We start from the raw sequence: 27,725 nt of genomic DNA, 5'->3' as shown, positions 1-27,725 counted from the left end.
TACCCTTTTATCCGTCTGTAAAAAGTGCCCTCTCCAGACCAATGCAGTTTTTACTGTGGTGAAAGAAATGCAAATGCCCTCCTTTCCATGCCATATGAAGGCAGCATTCAAGAGAATTGCCTTGTCCAAACTCTCTTGAACTTGGATGCAGAATCTTATGTTGAAAGAATTGCCCTCTCTGTGAAATCAATGCTGCTACGCCACATTGATTACGGAGTCCTTGTCTGGTATCGCGACGCCCCAGCTGCCTCAAAGTTAAAGCTCCAAACAGCCCAGAACAAACTAATTAGGGTTGTGCTTGGTCTTCCTCCTCAGACCCACCTTCCGATCATCACCACGAAAGCGTGGGGTGGCTCAAAGTAGCTGACAGAGTACAGCATCTTGCAATGGGCCTGGTGTACAAGATACACTACACCTCCAAGATACCCATGTACCTGACAAACTACTTCTTAAAGGTCAAGGATGTTCACGATCACAACACCAGAGGCAGCTCCACTAATCATCATCAACGTAGATTTAACACTAAACAAATCCCTAGCCTCCTTCAAAATTGGTATGAAAAGTCACCTTCAGGCGGCTGCTACCCGTGACTTGTAAATAGACTAAGCCCCCATGCTCCCACCCCCCCTTTTTTTCTGCCTTTGTATTTGATGTTTTGCTTTTGAAACTGATATTATCCTAGATAAAGTACTATGTTCTATCCGTCTGTCTTTCAATGAGATACTTAAAGTGTGGTTCCTGTGGAAATAAGCCTCGGCTTTCTAGGATCTCCTTTTAGTTGACCTTGTACCAGTGATTTGTACTGTCATGAAACTGTACTTTTTTTCTATTGCAAACTTCTAATACATTCTTCAATCAAAAAAAAAACAAAAAAAAACATCTCCAGTATTTACTTGATTATGCTTACTAGTTCAGTGTGGTATATCACGCACCGAAAATAGCTGAGGTCCAGGGACGTGCTGGCCATTGGGAAAAGCGGGACAACTCCCGAACGGCCGGTTCATTCCTGGCCAGTCCAGGCCGGCCATTAGGAAAAAACTTAAAATAAAATGATGGCCTTCGTTCCATTTGGGGGCTGGGCGGCCAAAAAAGTAAATCGTCACTGTCGGGCAGAAACCTTGTATCTCCAAGTTTCAAATTTGTAAATTTTCTCGCAAAGCAAAGCCCTGCTTCATCATACAAGGCCGTCGCACAAAAGTAGTGAAAACAGCAGATCTACAAGCACACAACGCCTCGCACCGCAGGGCTCGCACCGCGAGGCGTTGTGTGCTTGTAGATCGGCTGTTTTCACTATAGTTTAAATAATTTTTTAAATGATAAATACAAAACAAACAGTTTTGGACATACAAGGTTAAGGTTTCCACCTGACAACGACGGAATATAACTCATGTAATTGGCCCACTGGCTTGTCACTTGTCATGATCTGAAATGGCAAATCTTTGAGTAGCAGCAGCGCTATAGAGAGAGATCTCTCTCTATAGCGCACAATGAGGGCCTCTACAACTCTTTTTCCCGGGCTGAATCAGGGACCCAGCACGTCCCTGCTGAGGTCCCCACCAAAAGCAAAACCAACTTTGAGGTTCCATCAAAAGGCCCTTTTAGAAATGTCAGCCCCTGCCTCTCTAACATTCTCTGCATGTCCCCTGCATGATTGCGCTTATGAGGGGGAATTCCTCAAGCAGTGCAGCATGCAAACCACCTGCATGGACCTGGGCTTTTTTCCCTTCTTTTCTTTTCTTCTTTTCATTAAACACACACACACGCACACGCACACACGCACACGCACACACACACACACACACACACACACACACCACACACACACACACACACACACACACACACACACACACACACACACACTCCCTGTCGCCAGTGCTCTCTCTCTCTCTCTCTCTCTCGTCTCTCTCTCTCTCTCTCTCTCTCTCTCTCTCTCTCTCTCTCTCTCCGAGATCACAGCCACTAATTACTGATCAGGGTCCACCGGTGGTCCCGCGCTAATGAGCCTTTTCATTCAGCGGCTCGTTAGGGGAAGTCCAAGGCATGTGTCGTCGCGGCCTGAAACCCCCCCACCCTGCCTCCTCCCCCCCCACGCGGCGGACATCGGAGGGGGCCGGTTAGCTATAGCAGCTCGGTGAGCTATAGCAGCCGTCTGGCTGGCGGCCGGTCGAGCCACTTGCTAAGTACGCGCGGCCAGAGAGAGAAGGCCGCACGGGGAGGGAGCAGATGGCTCTCCCCAAGGGCTTTTGGTGCGCGGCGCGGCATGCGGGTCCTCTGAACGGCCCCGGCTGGGTGCCACCTATAAATGCTCGCCTCGCCTCTCCCCTGTTCCTCTCTCTCTCTGTCTGTCCTCTCTCTCTCTCTCTCTCTCTGTGTCTCCCCACCCGCACCCAGCAACCCAAAATGTCCGCAGGGCTGCACTCGTGCGGTAGCGGTAATGGCGTATTGAGCGCTACTATAGCGGGATAGCGGGATTGGTTGGGCGCTCCAGAAGCCATTAGGAAAGCCGAGGAGGGACGAGGGCTTCTGGGTTCCTTTTTACAAAGGCTTCCATTGTTGGAACGCCCTGGCTATAACCGCTCTGCCTCGCATGCTCTGCCCAAAACAATCAATCCCACAATCCCCCCCCGCCCCGCCCCCAGACCCATGCCAACCATAAGAAGAGAGACAAAACAAGGGGAGAGGAGCCCGGTTGCGTTCCAGGGGAGGTTGGAGTGGTTTGGTGGTTCAGGGACGTGCAGAATGTTATGAGAGGCAGGGGCTGAAATCTCTAAAAGGGCCTTTTGGTGGAAATATCGAAAATAGCCAACCTCCAAGCTCACAACGCGTCGCAGCTTGGAGGTCGGCTATTTTCGGTGCGTGGTACCACACCGCACTAAGCATAATCAAGTGAATACTGGAGTTGTGGTTGTGGCGTAACGGCATGGATTTCTACACAGAGAGGGCAATTCTTTCAACGTAAGATGCTGCATTCAAGTTCAGGAGAGTTTGGACAAGGCAATTCTCTTGAAAGCTGCCTTCAGGTCTGGAGAGGGCACTTTTTCTTTACAGATGGATAAAAAGGGCAGGGGCTCAAGCCCCCTTTTATGTCTATGTGTGCACGTGCCTGTGGTGGTTAGCAGGGAACAAAAGCGAGGGAACAGGGAAGAGGAGAGGGAGGGAGAGAGGAGAGGGAGGGAGGGAGAGGAGGGAGAGGGAGGGGGAGGAGGGAGAGAGGTGTGTGGGCCGTGATCAATTTGCATCATATATCCATAAGCCGCACGCTGCGGCCAGGCACACAAAAAAAGCCTCAGAGCTAATTATACTGAGACGATTTGGATTCTGCAGGACCTGCACCACAGCCGGGGACAATAAAGTCGACAATTACAGAGAAAACGGAGAGAGCGTGAGACGGAGAGAGAGAGAGAGAGAGAGAGAGAGAGAGAGAGTGTGAGAGAAGGAGGCCATGTTTTTCCCTAATTCACAGCGCTCTAGCTTAGGAGTTTCTCCCGTAATTAAACCTCAAAGACCGGGAACGTGCCCGCGTTGTGTTCGTTTTTAACCACTTTAACCATTATTTTATGCTTTAACTTTTGAAAAATAGCAGATATACAAGCTCACAGCTCGGCACCGAGTGCCGCGCTGCGAGCTTGTAGATCTGCTATTTTTGAAAAATCGTTTGCAAGTCTTTGAATATCTTTGAACCGATCTTAATCCTTCCTCTAAATCAGCGGTTCTCAAACTTTTTCATGTCAAGGACCCCCAAAACTAAAGGTATTTGACCGCGGACCCCCATCTCAAAATATGTTGTTCCAGGGACCACCCAGAAGCAAATATTTGAGTTACACAGTCATGTTCGCTTTTAAATAGATATATTGAAAGACTTGCAAAAAGAAAATCATGATTTCTCCAAAAATGGCAGACCTACAAGCTCACTCGCTGTGAGCTTGTAGATCTGCTATTTTTTCAATAGTTAAAGCATTAAATAATTCGACGCCTAAATGGCTTAATATCATCTCCTTGACGGTTGTCGTCGTCGTCGCGCGACATGAATTACCGCCTCTGGGCTCTAATGGTCCAATTAGTGGGCAGCGCTCTCACATGACATTTTGGGTAATGCTCTTGACTGTGTTGCTCCATTATGGTTATATTGGATTGAGGATGTTTGCCGTTCTCGTGTTGTTGTTTTTTTATGTGTCGCTGTGTGGCTTTCAGACCGTCAGCTTGTGTTACAACGCCAAGCTGTTCTGACTAGACGTGTGTCGTGTGTCTTTCTCTCTCTGTGTGTGTGTCTTTCTGTGTGTGTGTGTGTGTGTGTGTGTGTGTGTGTGTGTGTGTGTGTGTGTGTGTGTGTGTGTGTGTGTGTGTGTGTGTGTGTGTGTGTGTGTGTGTACACGTGCGCGCGCGTGCATGCGTGCGTGTGTGTGCACGCATGCATGTATAGAAAGATATATATACCGTTGGTGCCTGTTGAGATTGGCACCTTTTCTGGGGCAACCTGCCAAGATCACACATGTCACACGTGCCTTTTTAGTTTTTCACTCTCAAAAAGCATCTACAGTGTAGTGCATTTGAAGCTTACATTATGTGATCACTGCTTGCTTCCTGTGAATTGTTTTATTTTATTTTATTTTCATTTTTGTTCGTTGCCGAGTGCAGGTCAGCAGACAAAGTGACGTGAGTGAGATGAAAAAAAACCTGCCTGAAATCTCCCAATCTCAACAGGCACTAACGGTAGATATGTATGGATATATATGCAGTGAAGCATATATCGTTAGTTTATGTCTCGCCCGCCCAGCAGTAATCAGCTGTCAGACATCCTTTCCTATACTCCTCACTCACAGATCTGCTGATCATTACATCACACTGTCATAATCCAATCAGAGCTCTCGCTCAGTAAGGGAGGCTCCTTTGAATACGGTGTGCGTTCACTATAGCTCTGCTTGTCTTTCACCGAAGCTTTGGGTCCGCTGATGTCAGAGTCTGGCATAGGCTCAAATACTTGTGATTTTATGTCTGGTGATTCAAGCTAATATGTCAACGTATTGATATTGTATACTATGTATCCCCATGGGGGGTTTTGCTTAATGTTCCCTGATTTTGCATAGCAATCATACATGAACAAAAAACGCAGAGCCCTTTAACGCCAAGTATAACTGTATTCCATTTGTTGCAATGAATGGTTACATTTACTTTGACGTGAGTGTTTCTGACTAAAATATGTATTCATTAATGTATCACAGATGAACAAACTCAAAATCTATTGTGAACTTTTCGTCGGAAAACTTCTGAAAAACCATTACCCCACATTAGAGTTCGGAAAGCCGCACTGGGACTGGTAGTATTATGGTGGTGCATGCAAAATACCTGTGTTACAAGTTCTAAGAGTAATTAAATATCATCCCACGGGCCAAAGATAATTCATTCAAGAGCCTGATTTGTCCCCCAGGCCTTGAGTCTGACATATATGCCTTATAGGGTCGGGGGTCCCAGAAGCGTATCATTGTGTGTGCATGTCTGTGTGTGTGTGTGTGTGTGTGTGTGTGTGTGTGTGTAAGAGGACTCACCCCGAACATTTGCCTCAGGTCGGGGTCCCGGAACCGGAAGGGGATGTTGGAGACGTGTAACCTCTTGGGCTGCTGCTTCTCCGAGGCGTCTGAATGCTGGATGAGCTGGAGCTGCTGAGAGACCTCCGTTTGCGTCACGTCGTCTGTCTGCCAGGGGGGGGAACCACACCAGACACTCATTAAAGGTCTTATGACATCAACATTTCAATTTTAATTGTAATGTTGTCTTTTTTTTCTGACCTCAATTACACACAAAAAACCCAGAGCTTTAAACATTCAGTGGTGTTGAGTGAGTTCATTGGCCTATCCTATAGACGTACGCATCATCGTCCAGGGGACACTGTGGTTGTATCACCTTTGCTGTATCACCAGAGCTTTTCAACATCACATCACTGCACCATACATACAACGAGGGGCGGTGTGCGTGTTTGGAGAAGGTGGGAGGGCCAGGGCTTTTGGGGGGGCGGAGCAGAAGCGATGATTGACATGACAGACCATGAACGTCTCTGAACTACGCCATCTCTGGTGACTAGGTATATATTAACTTTGCTACTCAAAAGGCCACAGAACACAGAGAGGAAAAAAACTGCCATGGCTCCCTGGAGTGGAGTTTTAAAATGTAACATTTTAATAGATGTTTTAACACCCAAGGGGCCAAACTTGTTCAGTAACGAGTTAAGGCCACTAGGGGTCACCCTGCCAAAAGGAGTTGTCTCGTTCCTGAATGAGACAACAAGGGGTTAACTGGTACAGCTCTACGTGCATGCTGCGTGCCCTGTGAATGACCCTAGTCCATACGTCACCCCGTAGCTCAAAGAGAGAGAGAAAATGGCACGACCTGTCTACATTGATTTCCATTCTAGGCTGAAACATAAAAAGGGTTTTATCTATGAATGAGGTGAAAAGAACACCAGGGAAGCAGAGATCTGATTGTTTCCACGGCGACACTTTACCGCGATGGTCGGCCACGGTTTGGATTTTAGTTTCGCGAGCATTTGTAAACAAATGGATTTTCATCCTCAATCGTCAGTGGACACTTACGTGCACATGCACGAAGCTTCCGAGGCTCTTCAAAATAAAGCATGAGTGAATGGCGGCAGCAGCAACAGCTAGAAATGTTAGAATCCTTGGCTTCCCATGTGTTAAGGACCAGGACAAAGACTTTTAAGATTGGTAAAACAGCAGGTAATAATTCCTTTAAGTTCCTATAGACAGGTTCCTCTATCTGGGTGTGCGAGGCGGCATGTGTGTATATACAGCGGCATGTGTGACTAACTTACTTGTGGCGCCTTGACAGTTTTTCAATCGGACGAGGAAAAGCAGAGGCAGATAAACAAGCCCGTTGAGTTATCGCTCGGAATAAGCCGGGTTGTGCGTTAACGGCCCGCGTATTCGTCTTGCGCACTTATAGCTCTCCAGCAAACTGTTGGGTCTATAGGGTGAAGAATGAGGGGTTGGAGGTGTACTCCACCCCTCCTCCAACCTGACATGTCATGTCTAGACCAGTGGTTCTCAACATGTGGGTCGGGACCTCCAAGGGGTCCCGAAATTACTTTTGGGGGGTCCCCAGACGATTAACTTAATGTGCTCTACAGTAAACAAACCAACATAAAGTTTAAGTGTAGAGGGTATCTCTGCACATTTCTAAGGTGACAATTTAAGGACTTTTTAATACCTCTAAAATGACAAATTAAACATTGGCCAAATTGTCAAATTGTCAAATATTAGAGGCAGAAATAGAAAATAGAATAGAACCGTGTTATACAAAATGTAATGTCTCAACTCTTATTGCTTGTCAGGGTGGGGGGGTCCCCATTAAAATATGATTATTTTGGAAGTCGCGGCCTGAAAAGGTTGAGAACAACTGGTCTAGACTACAGACACATCATCGGCGACGGTTTGCCGTGGCGTGCACGGCGCCCTGGCTGTCGCTTTGTCATCATGCGAACGCGTCCGCTGACATTTCTATATAAACGACGCGGCCCCCCCCGACAACGTCGATGACAAATCCTTCTGGTTTCCCTCTCTCTCCCGTCACCCGCTGACGAATGTCACCGCGAGAGCCCCGCCGGCCCTGTCTGTTCAGATGGACCTTTGTTTTGGTCTGCCTACGATTTTTTTTCTTCTTCTTGATTTGTGTGGGTTTGTTCTGTTCAATTTTATTTTTTCGTCTTTCTCCGACGACAAAAAAAAGAAAAAAAAAGAAAGACTTCTCCGGGCCGACGGCGCAATTCATCCCCACCCTCCCTTGATGACACCGTGTCAGGACGAGCGAGGATGATCAAAGTGTGTCTGTCGTCGACGCTTAAAACCAGCAATGTTTTTGGGGGAGATTAAAGATGGAGACGCGTGTGTGGGCGATGGAGAGAGAGAGAGAGAGAGAGAGAGAGAGAGAGAGAGAGAGAGAGAGAGAGAGAGAGAGAGAGAGAGAGATGGAGACTGCATGACGGAGTGCAAATGTTCCGTATTGAGTACAAAAGCTGTTTGAATATGATATGTTAAGTCCAACGTCCCCAGGGTTGTGTTCTCCCAGCATGGCACGCACGCACGCACGCACGCACGCACGCACGCACGCACGCACGCACGCACACACAAAACTGTTGGATAACAAGTTTTCCTCCAATCATGGTCGAGTGGGGTAAATGGTGCATTTATATAGCGCATTTATCCAAGGCGCTTAGAGTGTGCATTACATTCACCCATTCACACACACATTCACACACCGATGGCAGAGGAAACCATGCAAGGCACCAACCTGCTCACCGGGAGCAACCAGGGGTTCAGAGTCTTGCTCAAGGACTCTTCGACATTAACTCGCGGAAGCTAGGGAGTGATGTCTGCAGTTCTAAGTGCAACTGGGAGTTTATTTCACAGTTTGGGGTCTAACATTTCTAAAAGAGCCCTTTGGTGAAAATATTGAAAATAGCTGCGATGCGTTGTGAGCTTGGAGGTTGGCTATTTTCGGTGCTTGATACCACACTGAACTACCGGTACGCATAATCAAGTCAATACTGGAAATGTGGTGTGACAGCATGGATTTCTAGAAAGAGAGGGCTATTCTTTCTTCTTGAATGCTGCCTTCAGGTATGGCATGGAAGGAGGGCATTTGCATTTCTTTCACCATAGTAAAAATCGCATTCATGGTTCTGGAGAGGGCACTTTTTACAGACGGATACAAGGGCAGGGGCTCAAGCCCCCTTCATGGTTCCCACACATCTTTACCAAGTAATTTCCAAAACTTTTCCAGAATATTTAACCCGATTTCCAGGACTATATAACAATAATTCAGCTCAATAACGAGTCGCTTACTCTTATGCGCAATGCCCAAAGACAGGTAGTGTATGGCAGTGGTTCTTAACCTTTTCTGGCTGTGATCCACAAAATAATCATATTTGAACTGGGGACCCGGGCACCCTGACGAGCACTAAGAGTAGAGGAAGTTTGTATAACACAGTGAAAATAGCCTATCTACATGCAACGCCAAGCAACGCGAGGCGTTGTGAGCATGTAGATCTGCTATTTTCACAATTTCTGCCTCTAATATTTGACAATTTGGCCAATGTTTAATTTGTCATTTCGGAGGCATTAAAAAATCAATAACAAAAGACAATGCATAGCTATTTTTCCAGGACCTTCCAGGACCCTTGATCAATTCCAAAACTTTTCCAGTACTGGAAAAATATTTTTCTAATTTCAAAATATTTCCAGGAATTTCATGACCGTGGGAACCCTGCCCCTTTGATGTCTATGTGTGCACGTGCCTGGCACACACACACACACAGAGCAAGCCCTGGCATTTCTCCGGGGCGGTGGGCTGCGGGCCGTGGTGTGAGCGATGCCGCGTCTCTCCAAGCATTTAGGAAACGGTCCCCGGACAGGATTTATCCATTACAATTCATCATCACATTATCATCGTTATCGCCGCCGTCGTAATGATGATCGCCTTTATTATTATTCTCATTATCATAATCACAATCTCTCCCTCCAACTGTAATGGCCGTCATTCATTTGGGCTTTATGGCCCTCATTCGCAAAGACGGTGACATATATTGTTAAACGTGACACTGGCTTTGATTCAAGGTCCCGTCCCGTCACCTCCCCCCCCATACACACACACACACACACACACACACACACACTTCTGCCCTGTCAGGGGCATGGTCCAGATTTGGTGGCATGCACGTCAACCCCCACACCCACAGAACAGTGACAAAAGAAATCGCGATTTACAATATTATCTCGATAATCAAAATCCTGGGGCGGAACATTTGCCGAAAAATAGCAGATCTACAAGCTCACAACGCGTCGCAACGCGACACGTTGTGAGCTTGTAGATCAGCTATTTTTTGGCAAAGACATTTGATTGATAGAAAGTGGAAAAAAGGCTGTATCAAGTACGTACTGTATATTATAAGTACCTTTTACCAGTTCTAGAGGGTTTAAGTGGTACCGGATATGCAGCTCAGCAAATAAAAAGGTGAATTGATCCCAGTGCATGACAGAGGACGATATCACGATAAATGAAATCTCCACGATACGATTATCGTGAGTGTTTTTTTATCACGATAAACGATAATATCGCTTATCGTCCCATCCCTAACTCTCTCTCACACACACACACCACACACACACACACACACACACACACACACACACACACACCACACACACACACACACACACACACACACACACACACACACACACACACACACACACACACACACACACACACACACACACTAGGGATGGGACGATATGAACATTTCATATCACAACGATTGTGACAAAAGAAATCGCGATTTACGATATTATCTCAATTATCAAAATCCATTATCCTGGGGCGGAACATTTGCCAAAAAATAGCCAATCTACAAGCTTGTGAGCTTGTAGATCAGCTATTTTTTTAAGACATTTGATAGATAGTGAAAAAAAGGCTCTATCAAGTACGTATATTATAAGTACCTTTTACCATAGAGGGTTTAAGTGGTACCAGATATGCAGCTCGGCAAATAAAAAAAGGTGAATTGATCCCAGTGCATGACGGAGGACAAACGATATCACGACAAATTAAATCTCCACGATACGATTATCGTGAGTGTTCTTTTATCACGATAAACGATAATATCGCTTATCGTCCCATGGGGGGCATAGCGGGGGTCTTAACTCTGCCCATGTCCTCGTGCGCTGGAGGTTAATAGCCCTGAGTAGCTACGCCAGGGGGGGGGGTGGGGGGGGGGGGGGGGGGGGGGGGGCGGTGCGGGTGGGGAGGTTTGCAGGGGTGACACAACGGCCAGACAGATGCCGGCGGCGGAAGCGGCGGAAGCATCGTATAGGGGTGACGAGGTACGACGGGGGGGGCCTCCATGGGTCAATCTGTTTCATCGGTCACACATGACACTATCGACCTTTACCGTATGTTGCCGCCAGACTACGTATAATAGCGGCACAGCCTGCCTGCCTCTTCATCGCGGCAGAGACGTGGCTGCACGGTAGGCTAAGGCTGGGCGATATTAGGAAAACCTTCAATAATTCGATAATGTTGTTGAATACCTCGATATCAATATTACTCTCGATATTAGTCAAAACAATTGCACTATATAGTTTTTGTATGTTTTTTCTTAAGGCTGGGACTATAACTGATTAATTGCGATTAATTAATTACAGAAAATTTACGCGATTAAAAAAATTAACGCATTTTAATCGCGCCTAGTTCTTGCACCACAGAACCTTCAGTTACGGGCATACTGATCATAGCGATGCACCAACCAAGAAGAGACAACAAACACAAAGGGAGAAGTAGCCGATCAGAGCGCTTTGCTTGGCCCCAGTGGATGCGAAATTTAGATTTAAAAAACTCACTCGTTGATTCCCTTGTACAACAACATGTGTTGTTGTATGTGTTTTACTTGAAAAAAAATGCTTCTCAGGTCAAATATCGATGTGGGATTAATTGCGATTAATTAATCACAGAGCCTGTAATTAATTAGATTAAAATGTTTAATCGCATCCCAGCCCTAGTTTTTTCTGCTTCAGGTCCACTGCCTGCCTAACCCAGATAATGGATAGCATATCGTCACTGTCGGGCAGAAACCTTGTATCTCCAAGTTTCAAATTTGTAATTTTTTTCGCAAAGCAAAGCCCGGCTTCATCATACAAGGCCGTCACACAAAAGTAGTGAAAACAGCAGATCTACAAGCACACAACGCCTCGCGGTGCGAGGGCGTTGTGTGTTTGTAGATCGGCATGTTTTCACTAGTTTAAATCATTTTAAAATGATAAATAGAAAACAAACGGTTTTGGACATTCACGGTTTCCACCCGACAACGACGATATCCATGCATGCACATTGCACAGTACACATAGAAGGGTTAGGTTTAGTGCATGCATAGTGTGTCTGTTAATTCATTTGACACATACACCAATACTTTGCATGTTGATACCTAGATATCGATACATTTTAGATATATTGCCCAGCCTTAGCGCGCGGCATCTGCAGACATGGAAAAAGTGGCCGACGTGCGAGCCCACGGTGAGTCACTGTTTTTTACCCGGCGCGCAACACCCCCGCACGCCCCGAATATAAATCAGAGCTTAATTTTTCAGTCGGCACTTCAGGCAGAGAGGCGCGCACGCACGCACGCACGCACGCACGCACGCGCGCGCACACACACACACACACACACACACACACACACACACACACAAGCGCAGAGAACACAAATACTCAACCCTTGCGACTCCCCTCCGCGCTAACGCAATGACTCACACGGTGTCACTGTAATCTCTCACTGCCTGCCCCCCCCCCCCCCCCCCCCCCCCCCCCCCCCCCCCCCACCCCCTCTCCCCTCTCAGTGCAGGGGATCCCGGAGCGACCAACCTGCCTGCCTTGTAAAATGGTGGTGTTGCACTGCAAAAAAAATAATTACCTCTGCATTACCATACAGGAGGCCACCTTCAGTGGCACCGCTATACTGCATGTCCCCACATGCATGTTGCTGTCACGGGGAGGGTGAGTGTGTGTGTGTGTGTGTGTGTGTGTGTGTGTGTGTGTGTGTGTGTGTGTGTGTGTGTGTGTGTGTGTGTGTGTGTGTGTGTGTGTGCAGGCACGTGCACACATAGACATCAAAGGGGGCTTAAGCCCCTGCCCTTTTATCTGTTTGTAAAAACTGCCCTTTCCAGACCATACATGCCATTTTTACTATGGTGAAAGAAATGCAAATGCCCTCTTTCCATGCCATACCTGAAAGCAGCATTCAAGAGAATTGCCTTGTCAAAACTCTCCTAAACATAAATGCAGCATCTTATGTTGAAAGAATTGCCCTGTCTGTGTAGAAATCCATGCCGCTACACCACATCTCCAGTATTAACTATGTGCTTAGTTCAGTGTGGTTTCACACACCGAAAATAGCCAACCTCCAAGCTCACAACGTGTCGCAGTGCGACGCGTTGTGAGCTTGTAGGTCTGCTATTTTTTATATTTCCACCAAAATTTTAGAAATTTCAGCCCCTGCCTCTCTAATATTCTCTGCACGTCCCTGGTGTGTGTGTGCGTGCCTGCCTGTGTGTCTGCATGTGTGTGCACCAGCGATGAACCAGTTGTTGGCGTCACAGGCAAAGCTGCGCCGGAAAAAAAAGAAACTAAAAATACGAGGAAGAGAGCTGTCGACTGCGGAGTGACTCTCTGAGGCGTTGCTGTGTGCATGCGTGTGTGTGTGTGTGTGTGTGTGTGTGTGTGTGTGTGTGTGCGTGTGTGCGTGCGTGTCTGTGTGTGTGTGTGTGTGTGTGTGTGTGTGTGTGTGTCTGTGTGTGAGTGTGTGTGCGTGTGTGTGTGTGTGTGTGTGTGTGTCTGTGTGTGTGTGTGAGTGTGTGTCACAGCGTTTCAGTCGTCATCTCCCCTCTAAGCCCTCCCAAACGGAACCCTCGCTGTTATTTGCAAATCGCCTGCAAAGTGCTGGGCTCAGCACTCCCCCCCATGCACACCCCCGTGCCGCTCCTTTCGGAGTGGCATTACAAGAGCATAATTGAAACTATCTGATTGGAATTCTGCCAAGCAGGTAGATTACATCCCATTAAATAGGAAAAAGGGGGAGGGGGGAGTGGGATATATAGCTAAAGCCCCCCCCCCCCCCCCCCCCCCGCTCATGAGAATTACAATGCCTCACTCTTGAGTCGTTTCCTTTCTATAGGCTATAGGAACTCACTCCCCCGGCCCGCCCATTGTTTGTTTTCCCTTTCTCTCCAAAAGAAAAAGCTGCAAGCGCATCCGTTCTGTCACCTGAAAGAAAGGGTGGGGGGTTGCAAAGCGCAAAGACCCCCCACCACCCCCTCCCCTTCGCGTGTCCTCCGATATTCATATTGTCGTTGTCGGGTGGAAACCTTGTATGTCCAAAACCGTTCGTTTTGCATTTATCATTTTAAAAATGATTTAAACTAGTGAAAACAGCTGTTTTCACAACTTTTGTGCGACGGCCTTGTATGATGAAGCGGGGCTTTACTTTGCGAAAGAACGTACACATTTGAAACTTGGAGATATGAGGTTAACAGCTGACAACGACGATATACTGCAGTTAACTGAGACGCCCCCCCTTTCCCCATTTAAACACTTAAACACTGTATACAGCTGTCTAATAGTACATCCTTTTTTTGAGCGGTGGTCACAACGCTCCTATACGTGGCCGTGTGTGTGGGTCTGTCTGTCTGTTTGTCTGTCTGTCTGTCTGTCTGTCTGTCTGTCTCCGGGTATGTAGCCTGCAGTAACCTTTTCTGACCACACATGTTAAGGGAGGGGCGCTGTTGTTCAGGATAGGCCAGGCATAGGCCAGGCACACTCACACACAAACACACACAGGGGGCACACACACACACACACACACACACACACACACACACACACACACACACACACACACACACAGGGGGCACACACACACACACACACACACACACACACACACACACACACACACACACACACACACACACACACACACACACACACACACACACACACACACACACACACACACACACACACACACACACACACACACACACACACCACCGCTCAGTTCACACGAGTGTGATTTTTTTACTTTGCTGGATCAAAATCTCAAAAGAGTTGAAGCTACTTTTCAAGATTCAAATTTAAAAAAAGTATCAAGATCTACAACCTTTGCCCATACCCTAGGTGGGGTTGTCAAAATTACATTAGATAATTGACACCGGTTGAAAAATTGGTTACAAAATCGAGGGATAAAAATGTAAAAAAAAAGTTCTACAACCTTGCGGATGTGCCACTTTTGATGCTTTTGTGTGACGCTGTGTGATCAAGTTTGTCACGGTTGTAAAGTAAAGCCCTGCCCCATCATACAAGACTGTCACACAAAGGCCAGAACAGGGGGAGACGGCAGCCAGAGTTCATGTGGTTAAGCGTGTCCCACATACCGCTGTGAACCGCAGGCAGAGCAGCGCCTCTCTGAAAGCCATACCCTGCTACAATCCCACCATGCACTTGAACACCACGCTCATGAGAGATGAGAGAGAGAGAGAGAGAGAGAGAGTGCGTGTTATGACAGAGTGTGCCGACCACGTGCCATGCAAGCCGCATGTAGAGTGTGTGCGCGCATGCATGTGTGTGCGTCTGTTATCACATCCTCCCAGAATATACCCTTTGGAAAGCGGACTGACACGGGGGGCCTGATGTGAAGAAAGAAAAAAAGAGGAAAAAAAAACGTGGAATGGAGCGGTGCCCCCGATGCCACTGCCTTAATTTGCTATCTGAGAGGAAAATGATTACTCACGAAATCCAACCCCACTATATGGTACTACTTGAAGGGGGGGGGTTTAGATAATGTGCTCCGCTGGCCTCGTCCCGGTTCTGAGAGGGATATTTTGGGAGGAAGACGTAGGGTTCAGGGGAGGTGTTGAAAAAATTAAAAGATAATTCCGGACTAGCGTTTTTATTGCCTTGATCTGACACTATATATATCCCAGGATGAGTGGCAGAGTGTTTTTTTGTTTTTTTTTTCGCGAGAGGAAGGGTACAATGCCCAATGGCCCATTTGTACTTTTGGGGTGGGGGTCACCAGATGACAGTGAAGTGAAGGACATTTAAGACCTTTTAAATACATAAAAAAAGACCATTACTGCATCAAAAGTAATCATCAATCTATACTGTAAAAACTGGCCAAATTGTCAAATAATATTCAAAATAGGCAAAATCAGAAAGAGGCAGAACATAAGAAATAGACGATCTATATAAGCTCACAACGCCTCGCTTTTGCGAGATCTGCTATTGTTACAATATACATATCTGTGGAACGGAATGTTGCGGTGCGTCAAATAGCTTTTGCTATTTGACGCACAACAACGTATATAATACCGTATAGCTTCTTCTACAAGCTCACAACAAGTTGCAATCCGACACAAGCTTGTGTGGACGGGTTATTTTCTTTTCCTATTTATGTTATTCTCTTATGGCAGTGGTTCTCAACCTTTTCAGGCCGTGAACCCAAAAAAATAATCATATATTTGAACTTTCTGGGATACAGCTCATGGGGAAATGTCAACCTTCTGAAAAGTATGTTAATTTATGCACTCAATACTTGGTCTGGAATTTTTATTTTGAACAAATTACTTCATCTTATATAGGAGTGTGGCATGAAGGTGATCAGCCTGTGCTACTGCTGAGGTGTTAAGGAAGCCCAAGTTTGCTTTGATAGCAACTTTAATAAGCTCATCTGTGTGGTCTGGTGTCTCTCATCTTCCACTTGACCAGGGGGGTCCAGGCCCCTAGGGGGTCCTGAGAGTTACTACAGGGGTGCCACCAAAATCTTTGTGATAGGATCATTCTTTTAAATGAACAACTTCGCATCCCTATTCTGAGGAGAACTTTAGCCAAAAATAGCAGATCTACAAGCTCTCAACGCCTCGCACTGCGAGGCGTGACAATACAACACAGAATGGGTATCAGGTCAAGATCAGAAATACCATGGTCAGTAGTCAGTACACTAGTTCAGTGGTTCTCAACCTTTTCAGGCCGTGACCCCCCCCCCCTGACGAGCACTAAGAGTTGAGGCATTACGGGTTCTATTGTGAAAATAGCAGATCTAGATTGGCTATTTTCAAAATGTTTGCCTCTACTATTTGACAATTTGGCCAATGTTTAATTTGTCGTTTTAGAGGCAATAAAAAGTCCTTAAATTGTCACTTTAGAATTGTGCAGATACCCTCTACAGTCTACAACCTTACACTTTATGTTGGATTGTTTACTGTTGAGTGAGAAAACAATGTTGCACATTAAGTTAATCATCTGGAGACCCACCAAACATTTTTGCTTCTTTGGGACATGCATGCATGCTATTTTTCTAAGAGATACATGATATAGTTTAATTTATATAAATGTATTTGTGAACTAATGTTCTCCATTGACTTAAATTAAAAATGTAACTTATATATGGAGATGGCTGACATCATAAACCACATGAGACTGACACAGTATGTCCATATAAGGGCTTAATATTGATGACATCAGGGATTTCCATATATGGGCATAAAAAGGACAAGGACTGACCCAGAGATCTCCATATATGGCCATTCATATATTAGTGAATACATGTCCCCCATTGACTTGGGGAAAATTCAAATGGCAAGATGAAATTAATTTGCAAACTTTGCATCACGGCAACCACCCTTGCAATTGTAAATGTCATCTTTCTAGTTACTAGTAGTTTTGGTTCTGCAGTGGGCAGATGCCAAGTGCTTCTGGAAAAGCAAATCAGCATCTCCATAAAGCTTATCATCGTTACGGAAGCACAAAGTGCTCTAAAAATCTCCGGGTAGACGGCTGTGTTGAATCGAGACTTGATAAAACACAGTGGACCAAAACCAGAGTCTGACATCTCGATATTCCGACGTCCCATTAGTCCGACTAAGGGTTAGGGTTAGGTTTAGGATTTAGGGTAAGGTTTAGGCATAGTTTTACTGAGGTTAGGGTAATGGTTAGGGTTAGGTTTTTTAGGCATAGTATAGTCTCTGCTAACTTCAGAACAGTTCCAGTTCCAGTTTCCATCCTCGCAACTTGTTTTGGTTGGAGGAGGATTACAGGCCTACAGCAGGGGTCTAGAGCGTCGTCCCTGATGGGAAGCTGAGCGCAAGGGATGGATCTGCTCCCCCAATCTGTGTTTCGGCGGGGGGTCCCTATAATCAAAGGCGGCGAGGGGGGCGGGGCGGGGGGAGCACCCGCCTGTGCCACAAACAGGCCGGTGGCCCCCGTCATTAAAGGCTTGCAAAACAGCGGTGGGCCCCCGACACACTAGACCAGGGGATTAGACTGCATGTTTACAGCACACTAATCTGATCATATACCCTCTCCTCTCAGAGACGGACGGACGGACGGACGGACGGACGGACGGACGGACGGAAGACTGGGAGAGAGGGGAGGAAAAAAGTGAGAGATGGATCGCGGGAAGGCAGGGATGGGAGATGCAGAGAGAGAGAGAGAGAGAGAGAGAGAGAGAGAGAGAGAGAGAGAGAGAGGGTGGGGTAGGTAGAATGAAAGCTAGCACGAAGGGAGAGTCGAGACTCGCTCTCATCTCTCCGTGGCCACTGTCTCTCCAGGCTTTCTTCACAGCAGGAGCACCGATGAGAGAGAGAGAGAGAGAGAGAGAGAGAGGTGGGTGGAGTGAGAGTGTAAGATTGTGCGTGCGCGCATACGAATGAGAAGAAAAAAGGTGGAGTGTGAGTGCGTGAGCACATGCGTGTGCATTGGAAGGGGTAACATGCAGTGTCTTGGAAGTGCAACCGACTGTCAAGAGTCAAGTCACTCCCTGCATTTGAACTTTCTGTTTGCCAAAAATCATAAAAGTCACACTTGCGTATAACATCCTTTGTTTCTTGCAAGACTCGCGGCACGTACTGCGACATAGCGGAGGCACTTGAAAACAAACACAGCCGAGGGAGCACAACACAAACGGCAGCACAACAACCGGCAGCAACAACGCGGCCGCGGTGGCACTGGAGGAATTAGCGGCGTTCTGCATCTCGCGTGGCTCCTGGGAGGGCCGTGGCCTCCCCCCGACCCCACCGCTGCACCCAGCAGGGGAAGTCCTTTCCAAGCGAGACGCAGGGAGGAGGATCTGACTGAAGTATAGATTCACTGCCGAGTGCTTTAGACTTAAGAGTATAGGGTTACCCCCCCCTCCTCCTCTTCCTCCTTTTATCTTCAATCGCTTCCACTCGGGGTAAATCCAAGGTTAAGATATATATATATCCTATATACATATGTAGGCCTGTATATATATATATATATATATATATGTAAGCAATTTACCCCGAGTGAGAGGACATTATGCTCTCATAATGTCCGCAGTGATGGTGTTATCGGACGAGGCGCAGCCGAGTCCGATAACACCATCACTCAGGACATTATGAGAGCATAATGTCCGACCCCGAGTGGTAAATAGCTTTTCTACCACTTTTTCCCGTATACATGAAAGAAAACACATAGTTGTAACTTGCAAGGATCTTAAGTTACAATCATTATTGCCTATAAAACTTCCGCGAGACAGCAGATAGTTCCACAAACAACATCTTCTACTCACCAACAGATGGCGCCAACTCCATACTAATCCATGCGTCTAGCTTACAGCTAAGCTAACGTCAGTTAGAAGTACCGTTCCGGCCGTAAATAGAGGCTGTTCGCTTCCAGAAAGGCATAGGTTCAGAGAAAAGGGGCTTTAAAGTTGGCGGATTGCATTGGATCCAAATAAATCGGCGACTATAGCATGCACGTTAGTAAACATAGGACCGTTGCCACCGTCATTTGTTGGTTGGGGGAAAGGACCTCCTGAAGTCCCCGGATGTACACTGAGGCGCATTGATCTCGGACACACAACTTTGCGGCAGCTGTCCTCTCACAACCTCCGGAATTTAGCCAATCAGAATCCAGTATTTGAACACGTGACTCGAAAAAGTGGTAGAAATATATATATATATATATATACTCCACTCGACCCGGGTTAGCAGCCGAGTGCCGGGGCGGCTAGGATCAATGGAGCGGCGCGGCTCGCTCCGGGTGCAACCTCCATGCCTTTTTTTCAAAACTCTCTCTGCGTTTGCTGCTGCTGATATATATATATATGTGTGTGTGTGTGTGTGTGTGTGTGTGTGTGTGTGTGTGTGTGTGTGTGTGTGTGTGTGTGTCACAGTAGCAGATCCGTAAGCTTGTGGATCTGCAACATTTGCTATTGAATGCTGAAAACAGTTTTGGTGCTTAGGTGTCAATACTTAATAAAATGTACCTTTCACTCTGTACTCAGTCTGCTCTTTTTCCCCTCTACACCAAAGCTCTTTGCCGATCAACAAGCTCAACAAGCTCACCGATCAACAAGCTCACCGATCAACAAGCTCACCGATCAACAAGCTCACAACGTCTCGCGCTGCGAGGTGTTGTGAGCTTGTTGATCTGCTATTTTTGGTTAAAGTTCTCCAAATATAGACGCCAAGTGATTAATATAAAAAAAGGAGAAAAATATGTTTCTACCACACAAAGGTTTGGAGGACCCCCTGTAGTAACTCTGAGGACCGCCTGTTGAAGACCCCTGGTACAGTGCATGTGTATTATGTACCATTCATAATTCCCCTGTACAGTGTACAGTATGTGTGCTCCCTCCCATGTGCATGGAGGTCATGGCATGGTACATGCGATAACCGCACACAAAGTGGATTTTCCTGGAAACGTTAAAATGATGGACGGGATAAACGGAACTATATGAGTGCAATTAAAGCCCAGTGAACAGCGTACAAAACGCATTATATCCAGACCAACTCACAGACTAGATCTATTGTACATTTTACCAGCCGATTTGCTAATTTGATCAATTAGTGTTTTTTTGTTTGTTTTTTTCACTTTTATGTGCCGGGCCTTGCAGACTAAATGGCGTCGAGTGCATCTCTGTTTCCGCTTATTTTTCAGTGGTGTAAAGTAACTAAGTACTTTCACTCTACTTAAGTACAATTCTGAGGTATTTGAACTTTAATTGAATAATTCCAATTTCCAATACTTTTACTTCTACTCCACTTCATATCGGATCCAAATATTGTACTTTTACTCCACTACATACAGTCTATGATTACTTAGACTTGGATCATTATTACAAAACATACATTAACCACTTCTTCAGCTGTATATACATTTCAACCATTTAAAAATAGCAGATCTACAAGCTCGCAATGTGTCGCGATGCGACACATTGTGAGCTTGTAGATCTACTATTTTCAAATCTTTTTTTTATACATTTGAAAACTGGGACATTCTGCACAATGAGTACTTTTACTTTTGGTACTTTAAGTACATTTTTGATGCCAATACTTTTGAACTTTTACTCAGGCACATTTTGAACTTACTTGCAACAGAGTATTTCTACATTGCGGTATTGATATATTTTTACTTAAGTACACTATTTTTTAGTACTTTTTTCCACCACTGCTTATTTTCTTTATTGTATTTATTTCTGTATCTAACTTTGGGAGAGCAGGGCTTGTCTTACGTTCAGCGGGGCCTAAATCATTCATGTCTACAGCCGTGCGTCCGATCTCATCAGTAGAAATAAATAAAACACTGCACGGCCGGCGGCAGGTGAAGTACATTTGTTTTGTTTTTTTCTTCGTACAAGCACCTCCCAAAACTCCCACCCCCTCCATCCCCACCCCCCTGCCTGCTAGAAAGCCCCCAGACCAGCTCTTCCAAAACGCACTTTCATTTTGTGAGAATGTTTCCAATTAAACGCAATCACCTACAAGCCCTAAGCTGTGGGCTTTGCCATTACATCCGCCGGTATCAAAGACTAGCTTGCTCTCCCTCCAGTGTAGTTGTATAACCACGGTGCTATTTAATGCTCCCCTGGATAACCGGATGCACTCACTGAACTGCGGTACACACAGTACAAACAGCGTGTTGGAGTACCAGTATAGCTTCAGCTCTTAAACCATGCTGCAGCAAAGCACACAATTCTATTACGCCATAAAGCGGGCGATGCCTTATTAGCTGACATTATAATTAATATAGGTACTGAGTCATCCACACTGCAATCCGGGAACCCATTCGCTAAAAAAACGGGGGGAAAAATTCCCTCTGTTTTTGCTGTAGGATGTGAGGTTAGGGGTTTGTCATGATTCTGAATCCATTGCAAGCATTTGTTTTGCACAAAAAACTACTTGGGCTAAAAACTGCACCACAAAACGATGGTTTAGTGATGACTCATCACTTTTCACAGATTTGTGGGGGCCACTTTTCATTTTAAAAATAAATACAAGAAAATGCAAAGGTAACTTAAAGGGGAGAACCACTCATAAGAAAAAAAAGCCCCTCCCCCCTTCTGTGTTGCCTAGAACTGGAGGATTGATTTTGGGGTTTGTATTGCAAAGCACTGTCATGACGGTGTACTTTGCAATACAAACCAAGCAAATACAAGCAGATCTACAAGCTCACAGCGCTGCACTCGGTGCCGCGATGTGAGCTTGTATCTGCTGGTATATATTGGTATATTCCATGGTGTTGGCTAGGGTTGGGGGCGGTAACCGCCGTACCGCCGTACCGCGGTATACCGAGGCCTACCGCGGTGTCAGGGTCCTTACCGCGGTCAAAATAGTCTATTTTTTATTGAAAACAAGCGAGTTTTAAAACCACAGGTTTGGAACGTCTATGGTTTGGAAGCCACATACGTCACTCGACTCGGAGACACAGGCTGTGCCTGTCTACAGCAGCAGCCTCGTAGTAGGGAGCACGGAGAAGCGTAAACTTTCTCTGACTGTAATCCACACAACACAAGTACGTTAATACATACCGTACCTTGTGTTGTGGCAGTAGTACCTTGTGGCATTTTGTTTTTTATTCATACGGATTACAGGCAGAGCGCGGACCGCGTGGACTAAAACCGAAAATGAAACTATCTTTTACTTTTCCCACCGCGACCGCGTCGCGCCGACTCGCCCGTTGTGCCCCGTCGCCGATTTTATAACCTTTTCTGTCAAGTCTTGTCACTAAAACCTGTATATATCAGCACTCAATCGCTGCGATTTCAGACGTGAGTTAATCACTGTACACGATCTGATTACCCGTCTCCGTCTCTCTTCTGGTTTGTTCACACACAGCAGTCTGTGTCTTAAAAGCCCAAGTAGCTACAGTTACTATGGTAACCCGACAGTGCAGATCTAAAAGCTCAGAACGCGTCGCGGATGCAACGTGTTGTGAGCTTGTAGATCTGCTCCTTTCAAAGCCAAACCTGCTGTGCTGTACGGGGAAGTATAACTCGGGCAGTCAGGCTGTGGAGAGGCGACTTTTGGGAAGACGATTGCAATATTTTGGCTTATCGCCGAACCTTAATTAATAGATACGGGGCTGCGGTAATTACCGCAATACCGGCGGTAAATGGGAAGACGGTAATCGCGGTAACAAAATGTCGATACAGCCCCACGCCTAGTGTTGGCATGTTCCGGGGTGGGTGGGTGGGAGGGCCGTGCGGTGCACGTGACTGACCGGTGCGTTGGTGGTGGCGGTGATGGTGGGCGTGGTGCTGTCGGTGCCGGGCGGCTCGCTGTGCGTCTGTGTGGGCGTGTAGAGGGTCATGGCGTGCTCGGGCACCCGGCTCTGGCCCGTGTAGTCCTGCGCCGGGAGGGGGTGCGGCGCGGCGAACTCGGCCGGGATGCCGTTCTGTGGTGGGGGCGGGTACTGGGCCGGGGTGTAGGGCTGGGCCATGGCGTCCGGTGGGTTGGTGGCCTCTTGGTTACCCTGCGTTAAGGAGAAGACACAAAGGAAAACACGTCAGACAACGCATCCCTAATTGGTAGTGAACGAGAATGATGAGACAGTAGAGTTCCAAACAGATGCTGCTTTATTTTGGTGAAGCACCAATAACACCTTGGGTAGCACCATAAGCACCGTGAAACTATACACAAAATAAGACCAAAGATATGCATTAAACATGAGTATCTATCCATCCATCTTCAACCGCTTATCCGGAATCTGGTCACGGGGGTAACAGTTCCAACTGAGACTTCCAGATTTATCTACCTTATCCCGAGCAACTTTCTCCACTCCCTCAGGGAGTATACCGAAGTGTTCTCAAGCCAGTTTGGAGATATAATCCTTCCATCTGGTCTTTGGTCTGCCACGGGGTCTCCTCCCAGTGGGACGTGCATCGAGGACCTTCCTAGGAAGGCGCTCGGGGGGTATCCGTACTAGATGCCTGAACCACCTAAACTGACTCCTTTGATGTGTAGGATGAAGTGTAGGAGCAGCAGTTCTACTCCAAGTCCCTCTCGGGTGACTGAACTTCTCACCCTATCTCTAAGGGAGATACCAGCCACCCGTCTGAGGAAGCCCATTTCGGCCACTTGCACCCGCGACTTTATACTTTCGGTAATGACCCACACTTCATAACACAAAATACAATAGTCACTATCAGTTTCCAAAACAGTTGACCCAAAATAGCGAAACTTTACAAGAAAGCAAATAATAATATACCTTTTAAATTGTACAGATGAAGACCTCTTAGGACCATGAAATGACATCAGACAACGAGTACGCCAAAACAAAACATATGCCTTAGGAAGACTACAGACCTACATGTGTTCCATTCATTTTTTTGCAAAGTGTTTACATTTGATCAACAAAACTATCTTTTTAACCTAAAATAAACACACAAACTTGCCACTTTATGAAATGTTCTTGCTATTCATCTTACTAACCTCATTCCGCTTTCCAAGAGGTGTTAAACATGAACTTATTTATTTTTTATCTGTGACAAAGGTTTGTTTTGGATTGGCTTCAGCCATCTTGCTTTTTAGAAATCTCCCAGAATTCCCCCCAAGTCAAAATGACTGAATGCAACAGGTAACTAGAAAATACAATTTCTAAGACATTTTAAGTGTGCCTGCAGCTCGCTAAGTGTGTGCAACCTTGTATGTGTTAACATTAGCATATTTGTTAGCATTAGCATGTGTTAGCTTTAGCATTTGTTAGCATTAGCATTTGTTAGCATTAGCATTAGCGGTTAGCCGTTGGGACTGTGGGACTACCCACCGAGTTATAGACCGGTAACGTGTTGGGAAGTGGGGGGCCGTGCGACGCGCGATTAGAAAAGGTGCCGGTCGGATCCTGCGTTCCTGAAGTAAGGATATGGTTTCTTGTTTTTAAGAAATAGGCTCCTCCCACAAGTTCCGCAAGGCGATTACATTGTCCCGTCGCTCCCGAGATCGTTTGTGTTTCGTTTTGAGAGGGTCGTTCCCCCTGAAAAACACGTTTTGGCATGAAACGGTTACGTTTTGTGCGTTTGTGGTGCCCCCTATGGGTCGAAGTGGAAATGCTTTTGGGTATATGTTCAGTATAGCGCCCCCACTTGTGGTTAAAATTTGGTGTTGACTGGATGTTTCGTTTGTGATTTATGGCTACTTCTTACAAAACGGGCTCCTCCCGCTAACTTTGGAACCCTGTTACGGAAGAACGGTATGGACTATCAAAATATCGTTTAAATATGTTTATCGCATGAGTCCATAGATTGTGTGTATCGATTTTTGTGACATTTGGAGAAAATATGTAGGAAAAGGAGCAAAAAGTGTGTTTTGAAGAAAATTCAAAATCGCGGAAAATCTATCCTGACGCAAATGGGCGTGGCCTATATGAGGAGATGCGTCATGACCCAAGGAATCCAGGGGAAAAGGAATTTCAATTTTCCGACCCCACGGTTCAAGAGTTACAGGCCGAAAGGTAAAGTGGACTGTTATAGCGCCACCATGAGGCCAACTGACGAAATGATTTTTTATTTAATCCTTGATATCATTATAAATCTCCTCTCCAAGTTTTGAAACTGTAGCCCCTATGGTTTGCGAGGAAAAAAATATTGAATGTGAGTTTTTGCGATTCCCATTATAAGTCAATGGGTAAAATTAATTCACTAATAAATTAATATCAATTAAACGATACAACTTTTCTCTTAGAAAAGTAATAGCACACCATTCCCGGCCGAGCCGCACGTTTTGATGTATATATTGCGGCGGTGGCGTAAATTGTGCGGCAGTTATTAGCGCACCAAATTTGTGGGATCATTATTATCATTAAACTATGGCGGATTACAATAAGTGTTTTGCCATTGCATGGCAGGCACACTTAACTATTAGGAAACTCTGCCACCCAGTGGAAGTTTTTGTAAACGCACAGAAAACAGTCTCAAATGTAGCAAAAAATGGGTAGTTAAGACCAAGCAATAAAATAAAGAGGGACAACTATAACCATAAGCAGATAGCAATAACCTTTAGTTGGCGGTCATTTACAATGAATAATAAGAATTGCATTTTTATAGAGCTTTTCCAAGTGCTTTACAAAGGTCCATTCATTCATTCATTGGGAGGTGAAGCGGCGAACAGTCGACGCCAGCGTCCTCACTTCCCACATTCACACACCAATGGTGGCAAGCTGACACCGACCGACTCATTGGAGGCAATGTGGGGTTCAGTCTTGCCCAAGGACACTTCGGACATGGGGACAGGAGGAGCCGGGATTCGAACCGCCGACCCATGGATCATTGGACGATTGACCTGCTATACCTCCTGAGCCACAGCCGACCCAAATATGTTAGCCCATTACCGCCAATGTTCAAAATGGCGTTCTCGGATTGACAGAATCCCCAGAGGATTAGCTTAATGTGCAACGTTGTTTTGTCACTCACACCAACGTAAAGTATAAGTGCATAGACCAGGGGTCTTCAACCTAGGGGTCCGTGACCCATATTTTGAGAACTTTAGCCAAAAATAGCAGATCTACAAGCTCACAACGCCTCGCAGCGCGAGGCGTTGTGAGCTTGTAGATCGGCTATTTTCGGCAAAGAGCTTTGGAGGGGAAAAAGAGCAGACAATATCAATATCTATACTTAATAAACTTGACCTTTTCACTGTACACTGTACAGTACAGTGAAAGGTCAAGTTTATTAAGTATTGATGGTTCAAGAGGTTAAATATCTTAAAACCCACATTAACATGAATCCAAAATTCATGCTGTCGTGCTGTCAAACAATGAATCTATGGAATCAGTCCAACGTTGAAGACCCCTGGCATAGACCACAGGGTATCTGCATATTTCTAAACCGTTTTTAATTCCAAATCGGCCAAACTGTCAAATATTACGCAAGAAAGAGGCAAACATTTAGAAAATAGCCGAACTACAAGCTCCCACCGAGTCAAACTGAATGTAATGCATACGATTCCAATTAAGTGCTTGTCAGGGTGGGGTGGGGAGGTCCCCAGGTCAAATATGATTATTTTTGGAGAGGTCGTGGCCTGAAAAGTGTGTCCCTTGATCACTCCCGAAGAGCACGGTTTCTCTTGGCGGAGGGGCGACGGCGAGTCGAGGGAGTCTCGATTGCTCCCGTGGCAACGCGCAAGAGGAGAGATCAATTAATTGATAAAACTTTGATTAGGGCCTTTGATTTCAGGCAGACAGGTCTCTTAAGGTCTCTGGAGCTACAGTCCTGTCCTCCTCTGCACTTTTTAACAGCAACCTGCTCCTCATGCCTGATAGAACCAAGATGGAAACGAGTCCCCAGGACTTATTTGTGTTATCCCTTTAGCCTAAATCAGGGGTCTTCAACGTTTTCAGGCCAAGGACCCCTTAGTTGAGAGAGAGAGAGATGAAGCAGGGACCCCCCCAACCTTTTCATAGATTCCATATTGTTTCATTGTTTGACAGCACGATCAGTGTATTTTGGATTCATGTAAATTTGTTTCCACCACTTCAACCGTCAATACTTAATAAACTTGACCTTTCATTCTGTACTTAGTCTGCTCCTTTTCCCCTCTACACCAAGCCTCTTTGCCGAAAATAGCCGATCTACAAGCTCACAACGGGCCTCACAACGTGAGCAATCAATCAATCGATCAATCAATCAATCAATGATAGTTGCACGTGGGTGTCGCACACTTTAGCTGATGTACATGCTCACAACGTGAGTCATGTCGCGAGCATGTCGTTTGGCTATTTCCGTGCCCGACACCCGCACGAAACTATACCGTAGGCCTACTTCTAACTAGGGATGGTCCGATCAGGTTTTTTGGAACCGATCAGCGAGCACCGATCACAAAAGTTTGATCACCCAATACCGATCAATCACCGATCCGATCAAGTTA

The 27,725-nt window shown here is 46.0% G+C and overlaps 1 protein-coding gene across 1 annotated transcript in view; it reads right to left on the bottom strand.

Moving 5' to 3' along the window:
* LOC308282662 (RNA binding protein fox-1 homolog 3-like) overlaps positions 1 to 27,725 on the bottom strand; it is a gene marked incomplete at its 3' end in the record, with an annotated part of 388,814 nt that overhangs the window by 42,664 nt on the left and 318,425 nt on the right. Inside the window, exons 3-4 of the mRNA XM_080723051.1 lie at positions 23,086 to 23,337; positions 5,547 to 5,693 (exon numbers count right to left, since the gene is read on the bottom strand). Coding sequence (XP_080579177.1) covers positions 5,547 to 5,693; positions 23,086 to 23,337 — 399 coding nt within the window. The remainder of the gene's footprint in view (positions 1 to 5,546; positions 5,694 to 23,085; positions 23,338 to 27,725) is intronic.

The sequence above is a fragment of the Nannobrachium achirus genome (assembly GCF_963921795.1).
Source record: "Nannobrachium achirus genome assembly, chromosome: 4".
Classification (NCBI taxonomy): Eukaryota; Metazoa; Chordata; class Actinopteri; order Myctophiformes; family Myctophidae; genus Nannobrachium; species Nannobrachium achirus.
This window is presented reverse-complemented; position numbering and strand designations above follow the sequence as displayed.